The sequence below is a fragment of the Calypte anna genome, chromosome 5A, assembly GCF_003957555.1.
Source record: "Calypte anna isolate BGI_N300 chromosome 5A, bCalAnn1_v1.p, whole genome shotgun sequence".
Taxonomy (NCBI): domain Eukaryota; kingdom Metazoa; phylum Chordata; class Aves; order Apodiformes; family Trochilidae; genus Calypte; species Calypte anna.
The window spans coordinates 37,626,015-37,639,860 of NC_044251.1; the positions used below are offsets into that span (position 1 = coordinate 37,626,015).

Below are 13,846 nucleotides of genomic sequence, written 5' to 3' on the forward strand. Positions count from 1 at the left end.
AGGCTGTCTTAAAAAAGTGTCTCTTGGTTGGGCAAAGTCACTTTGCATAAGCAGAGCTGACGTAAAATTAAAAAAAGCAGTGATGTTATATGCTAAATTTGGGGACAGACAAACTGGAACACACATGCAGCAGATACAGTGGCAGGCTCAACACCACTGTGTATGAAGAGCAAAGTTTAAAGTATCATCTCGAAGGAGACGTGACAGCACCCATATGAACAGCTAATGACCACCACAGCTGGAGGAGTTACATTAGCAGACTGAAAAATGACATAAAAGACAATAGTTTTAAAACAAAACACTTAAAAAAAGCCTCTTACTGAAAACATATTATTCCAAGGGCCAGGAGGACAGAAAGACAAAAAGCAGAATTACTGCCACACTTAATTTCTCAAAATGTTCAGTATAAAATGGGAGAGTTACGAATGAAGAAATATAAAACGAACTACAGTACCTCTTAAACAATTCACCCACAACATTCAGGACTAATACAAGCATCACAGAGACAACTTCACCACATTTAAACCTAGAGTAAACAGCCACAACACTCTAAGATACATGGTTATGAATGAAAGCAGCACTGGAACAACTAGAACAAGATACTACAGTGCTGAAGCTGCAATGTTTGACTTAGCACATGCACGGGTTTCTTGCAACAGTTCTAATAGAAATCTGAGGGGGACATGCCTGACATACAACTTTATAGCTCAATTGCAAATAACAGTTTCTTTACAGGGAGCCAAGTTAAGGAATTATAAGCCAAGAAGTCTGGAAACCTGGCATTCTTGCCAATACAAGTCCAATTACTGGAGCAAGACAACAAAATATTTAAATTTAAATGCCTGCCATTTTTTGTACTGTGGTTTTGAAATATGTAAAGTCATAACATGACAACAATTTAAATGTTTCTCCTTCTCTCCCTCCCATCCCCTCTTGCTTCCCCTGTTAAATTTTTACAGAAGGGAGATTTCTGTAGATGGAACTTTGCCACTGACTTTAAGGTCCTCTGATGGGAAATTGCTATAAGGAAAGAAAGAAACATGTTCTGTGTCTGCGCTGCAGAAGTCTTGCACATGCCAAATGTATTTCATATTCCAAGAACTCCTGAAAATAACTGATTTTTTTAGCATGTGAGATCAGAGAGGTGTCAGTACTCATCTCCTTCAACAGTCCTGAACCACTTTTTTCATCAAGACAATTACAGAATGTATGGAGCATTTTTCCTTACCCACTTTCATTTCCACTTAGGAACCCTGCAACAGCACCAGGAAGTTCAGACTTCACAATTAAAAGGTAGGATGACATAGCTGCAAACAGAAGCAGAACAGATTTAGTAGAGGAATACCAGTATCTCTGATTGTAACAATGAGCATGGCTTAACCAGAGTGGTTTTGAGATTGGAACACCTCAGCTATAGACGAGACACCACGGCACGAGAATCAGATTTTCTCATGTACTTCCTTTAAAAATAGCTGCAAATCCCTGAGTATTGTACTGATGTTAGCTAATGTCTCTGAAGAGACTGTTATAATGTGAGTCCTGAAACAAGGACAACACAATCCAGAGGACTAAAAGGCAAAACAATATAAAATATAAATCTAACCTTTTACCTGGGAATAGAGACCTACAGGCTAGAGACAGACTACAAGGCTGCAGCACTTCTTCCTCTTTGCAGGACATTGCTAATGGCAAGAGTAAATAATAAGATTTGTTTCTATTTAGAAAAAGGGGTTTTTTTAAAGACTCTGTTTTTATTGTTGTTCAGTTGCTCCTGTACTAAATTTTTGTATGACAAAAATTTAAAGATAAGAACAGAACCTGAAAGGTCCTTTATATACTGCATGGTTTGGTCCTCAGAGGTAAGAGGATCTCTGCTCTGAACCCCACCACCAGGAAAAGCCCAACAACAACAGAAAATGCAGAACTACACAGGAACTGTGACTCAGAAGAGAATCTGGTAGTTACACTTATAGGGGAGTCAACTTGAAATCAAGTTCAATAAATCAATAATTCTATTCAGAAAAAAAGCAATGATGCATGTGCATAAATCCAAAAGCCACTTCACTGTATCACTTTTCTCCTTTACTACATAAAATGATCAAAGGCATAAATAAGAGGGGTTTTTAAAATTACAACTTATACAAATCTTCAGATACTGCTCATGTCACTTTCTCTTTTACAGAAGCAGCAACTATTTATATGAATCAAAAACCAGCAGAAAACTTGAGCTTTACAGCTTCAACGAGTAACAAAACACACAACACTCCCTTCCATGCCTCAGCAGCAAGTAATTTTACTAACATGCTGACAAAAGCTTTGTTACATTTAAAACTTGACAAAAAATAAATTTGTTGCATTTAAATTTTACTGTTCTAGATTTATTCTTTAGAATTTTGGTGTGGTTTACTTATTGATACTCTGAAATTAAACCACGTTTTTTTACAGAGGTAAACCAGTAAGCCTCTGTAAGATGATTTTTTAATGTGTGTTATTTTTTTCAAAGCAATGTTTTGAACCTTAAAAAAACCTATGTGGACTCGCACAGTGTTGTGCTACAGCAGTTAATGCTAAGTTTTGAAGGCAGGGAACATGATCTCTATAAAGAAAGTGAATTCTATTAATACAAAGTGACATCTACCTACCGCAAGGTTAAATTAAAACCACTTGGTAGTTCACTAAATAAGGAACTATTCACTTGTTCATAATTAAAAGCTCTGGTTTTCCCAGTATTCAAGTGTGCATGTGTCTGATGAGGTATTTGCTGTCCTGATTTTGCTCTCCTATTTGCATACAGCAGAAGATAGACTCAACCACAAAGATCCTTACAGCATGCATGTTTCTACATCACCAGAATCTGTGAGTAAATGAACATAATTTCTTACACCAGGCTACAAGCAGATGCATCTTTCACCTTAAGCAAAGACAGATTTTTTTTAAAAATGACATGGGAAGTAGAGCAGGAAGGAAAACTGCTCAAATTATAATTCAACTTTATTTATCCGTAAACCTTCTTCCTCGTTTTACACAATACTTCGTACACAAGTAAGTCAGAATTTTCATGTATTTATGTCCTACAGAAAGATTTAAAAATTAGCTCTTTTGCAGCCTCAGCTGCAGAAAGCTTCAAATTAATTTCCAGATCAGATTTCCCCCTAATATGCAATCTGTCACTCTTCCCTTGCTTTTCTGTTAGCCTCTGGCTAATCATTTGATCACTTATCCTTTGTTGTGCACTTACTCTTTGTTTTTAAAAGAGGAGTCCTATTTCACTGAATTCCACTCCTAAGTAGAGAGCCAATCATGCACCAAGAAATGTGCACATGCTAAACATTTGTATGCATCTTTCTTCCTTTCTCTGGGCATATGGGAAACAATCTCACACAGTAGGATTTTTTTTTGTCCCCAGATTATATTCTCTGTTTGTACTAGAAGATGAAGAAAATAAAGAAGAAACGATTTTCTTAATAACCTTATGCTTAGGTTAGATGACAAATCTCATACATAAACCTGAGCAGGACAACCACGCTAAATACAGTTTAAAAAGGCAAACCCTGATTTTTCTTCTCCTACACAGTTGTAATTCTTCTGACAAACAACAGCTCCTTGCAGCTTTACTCAGCATGGAAGAGACACTAACCACTGTTAATGACATTAACTCTGAAATGTACTACAAAGGGAGGAAAGAACATTGTTTTTTAAAGCTGAAACCAGAACAGCAAAGCTTCTCCAAAAGGGACACAGCAAGATGAAAAAATGACCTCAAGTAGGAATAAAGTGCCTATGGCACACAGACAAGAAGTCACGCATCCTCTGCTCCAAAGAAGTACATTTTACTTAACTTCCCTGACACCCACCACAACAGAGGCCATGTCAAGTTTAATTGCAAAAATGAAACGTCAGCTTTCCTGGGCAGTCTAAATGTGTAGCGGAAGGAAGAGATTACACAGTCACAGGGCTAAACTGTGGCACAAGTGAACACAACAGAGAGAACACCTTGTGATTTATTTCACTCTGGCAGTATTAACTTGCTAAACTTAAGGCAGTTTTTACCACGTACAAAAATGACAATCAGCATACATTCAGCTGCAGAAGTGTTAAAAAAAAAAAAAAAAACAACCAAAAAAACCAGTGTCAGAAGCAACATTTCCTTCAGAGTCTACCCCCTCACACATGAGGCTTTTGCAATGTAATGTCACCCTCTAAATTAAAAAAGAATATTGTACTTTCTCCCTGCCACTTTTGCTTTGCAACATGGGATTATCTATCTTTGGTATCTATGAATGAGGCAGATTTCTTGCATAACCAAAACTGTACAATGGCATAAACTGAGGCTTTAGCAACATGCAGATTCAACAAGTGCTGAACTGCAACTACAGGAGCAACCTTCATACAGCTGCTTCCTAATTTTTAGGTCCTGAAGTTTCATAGATTGGTATTTTTAGTAATTTTTAGTGTACACCACCACGGGCTACTTGACTGAAAACTAAGCAGGTCTGAACTTATCAACAGACCTTGACACAGAAATGCCATAAACCACTATTCAGCTGAAATTAAAATTGTATTTTTTTTTTTTACTCAACAGGCTTACCACTGCCTTGAAAACAGCAAAAAATTATATATATATACATATATATATACACACACAATTTCCATGTTTTAAAACTTAGGTATTTGACTGAAGAAGAAACATATGTAAAACACAAAGCAGGGTGCTTGCTTTTTACTTTCATTATTATAACCTGTAGTGCCACCAAGACATAGAATACTCTTTACATTATTCAGAAAGTCCTTCTTGTGCCATAATGTTGTTTAGCACTCAGCATATGTGCCCCTACCTGATAAAATATTAGTAGCTAGAAGAGGGAAGCCAAGTTTATGTTTTTTAAAAGTCTTCAAAATACCTCTTCTGAGATAGCCCAATATTAAAATCAAATATGTGAGTAGCTTTTTGGTTATCAGAAAAAGAACTGCAACTTTTCCTGATTATGCTACCCAAAAAAGATCAACAGTTGAAGTCTACTACAGTGATGCAAGAGGATATGTACATTAAACCTATGTGTTAATAGGTAATTTATCCCTTCCTCAGAATATGGCTGGTGATAAATCCCTTCAAATCCTTTAAATGAAGAGACTGAATTTAACTCTTCTGGTTAGTTTTTTCCTAATCTACTACTGTAGCTGATCACATCAGAGAGCTATAAAGATGTCTTGCATTATTAAGCACTGTGGAAAAAAGGAACCAAGCTGCCCTCCAAACTTCATAGAGGAGGAAACAGGGGGCTGGGGAAAAATAAGCAGTATCAACATCAACACATCCACACTGGCTGTTCAGCTCTTGCTACAAAAAAGAAGGGTGCTGACCTGGGAGTCAGGGCAACAAGACACAGCAATCTTGACTCCCACCTATGGGAATACTGTATAAAACAGAGATTCCTCATGAATGCCTATAAATAATTAAATAAGTCAAAATACTTCTAGCTTCCCATTCTTTAAAGAGTTCAGTCAGCAAGATCTCTGTTTTCCCCACAATAATGAAAAAATTGGAGGCTTAAAGATAGAAGTAGCAGAAGAAACACTACTGGTCATGGCACACTCCAGCCCAAAGGAGCTGGATCTGTCACAGCAACTGCATGTGACAAACCCCTTTATGATTCTGTCTCCCTTTGCTGGTGTGGAGGTTGTTTAAAATTGAATCTGTCCTAATCCAAAAAATGTGGCAAAGTTGATGAATGAAAGCAGGGAAGGATTGCAAGAAAATTAAACAATAAGAGATTCTGGGCAAACTTGTATTTTTTCTCTCAAAGCATTAGACTGGAATAGCAAGATAGGAAGAGTTTCAGTATTGCACTGAGCTGCTCAGAAGCAATTTGAATTGGGGAAACATCAGGAATGATGCATGGATACCACTGAAAACCCATCAACTATTTCAGCTCTTGATCATAAGGACTGAAGAACATGCTCTCTTGTTTTCATTTTGCAATGACTCCCCACATATTCAACTTTAAGACATCTCCCAATTACTTCATGTATTGTTTTTAATATTTCCTCTTAGTGAAAGCTTAAAAACCAAAAGATTTGGTTGGGACCATTGGTTTGTTTTTAAATACAGATGTAGAATGGAGCATGTGAAAGGAGACAAAATATTTGTTCATATGGAGATGTTCTGAAAACTTTTTTGCAAGTCTTCACATTAGAGATACTCATCCTAATTAATTTCCAATTCCCTTCTTCCCTTTCCTTCTAACTTCAGCTGTTACCTGAGCTACTCTGGAACTTACCTATGGCAAGCCTTTAAAAAAAAAAAAAAAAAGTGTCCGTATTCCACAGGGAACATGTGGGCAGCAGATTTTTAGTTTGGTAAAACTTCATTAGTTTAATTGTATTTATACAGTTATGCTAATAACACTGAAATGTTTTCTACACAGCTCACCATATATTCCTTTCTGAAGCACAGCTGCAGGTTAGAATTTTTATTGGTGTTTATATTTAAAGCAGGCTAATTATTCTTTACAGTACCAAACCTTCCAATAACCATTTGATGCAATACAAAAACACAAGAGCATGGCTCATCCATTGTTAGATTAGTACAGGAGCTGACAAACCTGCCCTTAATTAAGAAAGCCCTGCTGGGGAAATCCTCACTTTGAATCGGTAAGGATAATTATTAGGCTTTCAGGTCGAAAAGCAAACGGCAGTGTGAAAACAAACATTCATGTTTGTTTGAAAACGGAGTTAAGATTTTCCAACCTTAAAGGAAGCTCAGTAATTTCTTAAGGTATTAGCAATGCAGCTCTTGGCACCCAACAAACTGTGTGACTTGAACCACTCATTTTCAAAGTTTGTAGAGCTCTGTGCTCTGATAACAAAGAGGGATATTCCCACCACCACCTTCAGACTCTCAAAATTCAAACTGGAGACAAATTTTGGAAATACTTTTTAAAACTAAATTTCAGAATGGAAAAATGCCGGGGGGGGGGGGGGGGAGGGGGAGAAGGGAATAACGTACAAGCCAAAAACGCTCAATTAATTCGATTAAACAAAGTGTTGTATTTTTAATCCATGCGCAGCATTTTTAAGTACAGAAAGCACACAGTGACCCCCTCCTCAGGCACACTCAGGAGTTAAACACCGCATCGTTCACTTCACACGCACGCAAAAGGCGGTGCGCGGAATGAAGCGTGTAGGACGGGGGAAGTGCTGAACAAAGCAGGGAAAAAAAGGGGTGTGCGGAATGAAGCAGCAAAGGGGGTGTCAGGAATGAAGCCGCAAAGGGGGTGTCGTGCGGAACGGAGCACACACGCAGGGGGTGTGAGGAAGGGAGCTGAGGGCGGGAGGTTGGGAGACGCGGGAAGCGGCCCTGGCGGCGATGCCAGAAGCGGGCGGCAGGGGGAGCGCGGGCCCCGCCATCCCGCACTCTGCCCGCGGAGCGGGGACTGCGCGCCGCGGAGCTTGAGAAATAGCAACTATCCCCGAGTAAATGCCCCACGTATTGCACTCAAAGCTGGGCTCCTGCGCGCTGTCCACCGCGCTGACTGTATTAGCAGGCCGTAAAATGGAGCTAAAGAACCGAATGCTAATCCTGAAAGTTCTCTCTACTGCCTGAGGCACTGAGGCGGACCTAAGGATAAAACAGCACTCCAGGGATACAGCAACAATGCCTTTTCTTCATGGCTTAATTTTACAAAGAAGAAAACCACGTACCTTTGAGGACATTGTAACTGCAGAATGTTGAAATGAAACCCACAAGCACCGGTTAAAAAAATTGCACTTAATTAAACTGTATTTACACTAGAAAACAAATAATTCTTTCTCAAATTAAGCTCTGGAAAGCTCGGTTCTGAAGAGTGATGGCAGTGATCCCTTGGGTACAAGCCAGGACAGGCTCCTCACTCGGATCCTCAGTACCAGAACTCCCATGAAAGCCTCAGCCCACTGTCAGACACCATCAAAAACCCGAAGTCTGCTGCACAGCCCCTCACTCAGTCCATCCGTGCTGCGGGGCTGCACTGCAGGTCCTACTGCTGCACTTAATCCCGCTGCTAATCATTTTTCAATAACCGAACTGACACACTCGGCAGGTTCTGTGTCACAGCCACCCGGCCCTGGGGCCCGGTCCCATTGCCCCCGGCAGTGACCTTCAGCTGGTACCAGCCCCTGGCCCGCAGGAGTTTGCTGTAAAACTCCCCGCATGCTTCCCGCCAGACCTCACTGCTGAAGATTTGTTGGTGTTGGCAACAGCCTCAGAGCTGCTCTTGTGCAATACCTCATTGTGCTTGTCTCCCTTTTTTCCACCAGCCTTGCTGAAATAATTCCCTCTCTAGCTTCATTACATACCCTTCCTGATTCCTGCCGGTTTTCTCTGGGACACAGGGCTGTGCAACTCTCCTCCTTTTCAGCCGCATCCGCAGAGAGGGGCAATTCCAGGAGGAGAAATTCCAGTCTTCCTCCCCCTCTTTGGGAGCAGAACTTCCCTGGCAGGAGAGGGGGGAAGGGATGCACACTGCCGAGCCATGGCCTTGGCCCACTGTGCCTCATCCATCACTTCCTAGAAGCACCAGGCTATTAAAACAATAGCAGGGACTCATTCCAATTCCTCTTGCTCCTGGGAAGGATTACATAAAGAGCCATGTAACCCAGCATTTTCCACGGCTCCTTCTGCACCTCCAGCCACACAACTTCCCTGAGGAGCCTTCCTAAGCTCGGAGGTGAGAAGGTCTGAGATCCTCCAAGATCTTCGTCTGCATAACAGGCACAAAATAGACATTTGGAAGATCACCCCGTTTAGAGATCTGGGGCAAAAGAAAAGGCTCAGGAGTGGATGAGCAAAGCCACAGCCTGGTAGCATGGAATTTGACTGCTGCTTTTCTAGTGTCCATTCTGCAGCCCCACAGACACACTAAGCAGCTCTTTGAAGAACAAGGCAGTTCCCATGTAACTAATCACTCCTTATTTAGATCAAAGAGCTCCTTGACTGGGCCAAAACACTGACAAATAGAAGAGTATAAAAAAAGGAGCTCTGGCCATCCCATTCAACCTCTTGGTTTCACTTTATTAACAAACACCTACACTGCAAGAACAAGTAGATACTGATGGAAGGAAAGCTAGGCAAACACTCTCAATTTTTAACTAGGATTCTGTATACATTCTATAAAGTCTGTAAGTCACAGTGTTTAAGACTGCCTTATTTGCATTTGGATATAGCAAAGTTAACGCATTATCCTGATGCATCCTTACTTAATCCTTTGTACTTAAATGGATTTTAGTGTATGATTTGTGTTACTTAGTGTGACACAAGTGTTGGAAGACAGTTAAAAATCCACAGGAAAGTTGTATACTCACATTAGACATAGATGTTAAAATTTCATGCAATGTATTTGAAATATTTTTTATAACCATTTGAATTCCAAATTTGATGAACCTGTGGTTGTACAAAAATGTTTTTCTCTTCTTTGGGTATCCTGCTAGTAGAAAAATAAACTCCCTTACCTACACAAATCTATAACTGTATACAATTAGGCTGCCAAATTCAAATTTGCACCCTAGGCTTTCTGTTTTAGGAAAGCAAAGATGAAAAATGAGAAAGCATAACTGTACTGAAATGACTACTACAAAGCTCTCTGCAACACAAATGAATGTAAATCACTTCCTCAGCTGAATTATTTTTAGAAGTGATCAGACCAAACTTTAAAAAAAGCCCAGAGTAGATGCTGAGAGTGACAATAACCCTAGTAAAGCTGCTTATTTTAATCACAAACCATCATTCATTATCTCATGCTCTCCAATCACTTCTGAAATAAGATACTGGATGATGCAATGTATGCAGGTCTGATGATGGAGGAGGTAACAGAAAACAATTTTATTTTTAGCTTTACTCTGAAATTAGAGATGTTGACAGAGTCTGGATGTCTGCCCAACAGTGCTGCTGGCTCCTTCAAATGGCCAGAAGAACAAAAAGAGGGGAACACCTACCAAAGGGCACCAAGGGGAAGGGGTAGTTTTACACTTAACTACTGCATGGCTCCCATTCAGGACAAACTATGCTCCAGTCTCATCACTCCCATTTAAAATCTGCAGATGGACCAGAAAGAAAATTTCTTTCTATGCATTTCTTCAAGTGTCAAGGCTTATGAGATGTGAAGAGAACTCTCCATCCCTCTTTGAGTTTTCTGTTTTGCTGGTTTTTTGGGGTTTTTTTCTTTTTTAAAGAGCCTGCTACCCCGCAGTATAGTTGACTTCAAAGATGATTCCTGACACTGTGCTGCTCTGCTGACTTGGACTGCAGCATCACAAGCTTCTGCCAAAGGCAGTTGTTGAGGGGAGAAATAACACAGCTGGGAGCTCTGTTCCCAAACAAAAATCTGAATACTAAACAGAAGCTGCAACAGCTCCTTGCAGTGACAGCACAATACATCTTCTGCATGAGAGAAGGTGCCAGGGAGGCCCAATTTATAACTCATGTTTCCACAGATCACCCTTCCTCACAGACTGGGGCATGTGTTGGTGCTACTAACACTGCCTCAGAGAAGGAAAATCAGCTTTCTCTTTGCAGTGCATTTGAAACTACATGATCTTTGCAAGAAAACATACCAGATGCATGAACTACTACTATTTGCTTACATGAAAGCTATAGCCCTTGGAAGCAGAAGAACCAAAACAGATTTTTGAAAGCTTCCATCAAAATGAGGTCAGTGAAAATATCTGAAAGAAGAGTTTCAACTTGCAAAAACCTACTTTTTAACTGGCTAGACAGAAAGCCAACGGCTGGCAAACAAGGCTCAACTTGTTGGCAAAGAAGTCCACTGCAGAAGACAAAATAAGTAGTTTGATAATATGCATGAGTTTGGGGCTCTAGAGTTACTGAGCTGAATTTTATTAAAAATTACACAGAGAAGGTTATGAACTGGTATGAGGAAGAAATGAGAGTCATATTTCCTTTGACCAGTCTTGTACATGATCCCAGAGTCTCCAGAACCTGTACTATGTATCCTTCCTTCTCTAGTACTGTTTATTTAGAGGTCCACTCGTATGGGAAAGGAAATTAAAAAAAAAAATGTTCATTGCTACAGAATATATTGTAAAATCTGTGTGAATAAATAATCCTTAATCTTGGAATTAATACATTCATTCCAGCCTGAAATTAATGCTTGGGTTTTTATAGCCTTTTAAATTGGGCAGGTTTTATTACTAGAGCTTTTAATTTAAGATTCCAATTTTATAATGAAAGCAATTACTTGGTCTAGTTCTAGGTCTCTACGTAATAACAAAACCCAGGAATCAAAGTGTTATCTGGGCTCTACAATATAACCCTAAAGGAAAGAACAGCAGCACTGGGATGCTGTTTCCTTCTGTCAGTGTATGTGAACATTTGTCTTCTTGGGAGTAAGGGACAGAGAGGAGGGAACTTTCATGTAATTCCCTCATCCCTCAAAGCAGCCAACCCAATTAAGGTAAAAAAAACCCAAAATTGTTGTTAGACACTGTCTAATTTCAGAAAATTCACTTTTACGGACACTAGTACTTCATAAGTTTCTAGTATGTGAAAAATACCTGAGTAAGATCTTAAGTGCTTAGATTATTATTTTAATAAAATAATAGTAGTGGTCTTTGTATTGTTTTATGCACCAAGGAAGTAAGAATAAGAGCCCAGCACATGACAACATCGATTACCAGCCCACAGTGAAAGTCAGCAAACTAAACAACCCTCCCAAAACACAAGGTATTGAACTAACAACAAAAAAGCTCCCATTAATAAAGACCATATGAAACTTCAGGGCTAAGTAAACATTCATCTGTTACACAAATCCCTAAAACGCACAAGCAAGTTCCAACAGCACAAACCCAAAACACATGATGTGATAAAATGTAGCTACCAGATGCAATTTATGGAACAGTGCAGAGATGATGATGCTTCCTCAGCCCCTTGCAATTACCAAGGTCAACTATAATGGATGTGCTCCATGTCCTGTCATGCAATACCAGGAAAACAATCCAACCCCCTCCCTCCCCCCCCGTGTCCCTCCATCTACCCTGCTTAACACGATGACATAAAGCTTTTCTTTAAGTTTTCTGTCATTTTAATTAGTCTCTTTAGAATACTCTCATTTAATTAATGTCTTTGGTGTCTGCGGTTAATATTGACCACATGAAGTTTCTTACCTCCAATATTCTGGATAATTATTGTAATTGCAACAAGGATCTGTAAAAAAAAAATATAAATTTCCGTAGAAAGGGTTAAGGATAAATGAAATCATATGTCTATAGCAGTCGTAAAACACATATGTATTATCTTAGACCAGATGTAGAAGTGATAACTAGTATGGAAAGGAAGGGCATTTTCTCTTTACTGAAGAGTTTAACACAAGGAAACCAATGCAATCTAAAAGGAATATAAAAGAAAAAAAATCTCCCTGACAATACTGCAGGGAGAAAGCAAGAGAAGTTACAGAGTGAAGCGTGTTCTCCAGAAGATGAGGTTTTAAATCACTGAAAACATGGAAGTGCATTCTGACATCAGGTAAGTACAAATGAAACTGATCATTCACCTCTGAAAATACAGACAGCAGAGATTTTTAAAAGCTACTTCCTCACTCAAAAAAATGGAGTATTTTTAACTGTCATGAACATCATTATTCCTTTAAACTTGTAAACAAGATAAAACTACATAGACTTCTTTGGCATTTGTCATTATTCATACTGGACTGATACAGACATAGAAATCACAGGCTCATAAAATATTTGTCTAAACGAGGAATTAACTTACAACTGAAAAAAAAAAGTGTCTAAAGTCTTCCCAGGGATTTCCTTTCAGTTCTGTTCTAACATACCATCTAATACAGCTTTTCTTTTAACCCACTGCTCTTCCTGATTTAACAGGATGGTCCTACATGAGTGCTACCGTTATGTCAACTTGAAATATAAATCAGTTACATGAAGAAAAGCTAATTAGTACTTTTGAGTAAAATCTGAAAGCAGAGTTGCCATTTTTCTAATTTCTCAGCTAGAGAATAAAATTCAAATAAAAAAAATTCAAAGTCAGTTTAAAAGTTGCAAGGGAAAGGAAAACAAGAAGAAAAAAATGGTATCTTGCAATTTGCCATAGGTGGAAAAAAGTACTTCACTCCTTTGGAAAGGGAGAATCAGCAATCTTCCAATAGCAGAAAATCTCCATTCTCACAAAAATCAAGAGAAATATTTTTGACAGGAAATCCCCATAATATTCTGGAAGTACTCTACTTCTTGAGCAGTTAACCAGGAGTTCCCTGTTAACCTAAGATACCAAATTCAAACAAGGTCCTACAGCAGTCAGTCTGTATCATCAGCAAATTACTCTAGGGAAGAAAGAGTAAGTACTATTTTAAAGAAAAAATAAAAGCAAAAACCAAAAAAACCCAACAAAGAAAGCACCATGATTTAGTTACTGACTAAGGTGAGGAGAGTTCTGGGACAGGACTAGATTCAGAATGCTTGTGCTAAACCAGGAAAATCCAAAAATCAACAAGATCAAATAAAAGCAATGCATTCAGGAAGCAGACCTCAAATATATGAGTTACAATTATTAGATTGCAAAGAGAGAAAATACTCAGGGATAACACAATCAGTAGCCTGATGCACCCACAGAAACAGCCAGTCTTGTTTTGGGACATATTACCAGCCAGACTCTATCTAACAGGGGACAGTTAATCTTCTTGTCACTGTGAGTTCCCAGCACAGCTTACTGTGCTCCATTTTGCAGGCAAGTTTTAAGAAAGGTGTCCAAATACCAAGAATACTTCAAGATGAAAGATGAGCTTTCCAAAAAATGTCAGATCATCAGGAAAGCTTTGGTTAATTATTTAATGGAAACAAC

At 39.0% G+C, this 13,846-nt stretch overlaps 1 protein-coding gene and 1 long non-coding RNA gene across 4 annotated transcripts in view; one reads left to right on the top strand and one right to left on the bottom strand.

Annotated features, from left to right (window-relative positions):
- SLC38A6 (solute carrier family 38 member 6) overlaps positions 1 to 13,846 on the bottom strand; it is a 42,287-nt gene that overhangs the window by 21,194 nt on the left and 7,247 nt on the right. For all 3 annotated transcript variants that reach the window (XM_030452183.1, XM_030452181.1, XM_030452182.1), the window contains exons 5-6: positions 12,157 to 12,196; positions 1,229 to 1,307 (exon numbers count right to left, since the gene is read on the bottom strand). In XM_030452183.1, the coding sequence (XP_030308043.1) occupies positions 1,229 to 1,307; positions 12,157 to 12,196 (119 nt within the window). The remainder of the gene's footprint in view (positions 1 to 1,228; positions 1,308 to 12,156; positions 12,197 to 13,846) is intronic.
- Positions 1,204 to 3,440, top strand: LOC115598451. Its single transcript, XR_003987666.1, has 3 exons — positions 1,204 to 1,293; positions 2,795 to 2,856; positions 3,407 to 3,440. It is a non-coding gene; the product is annotated as an uncharacterized LOC115598451 (long non-coding RNA).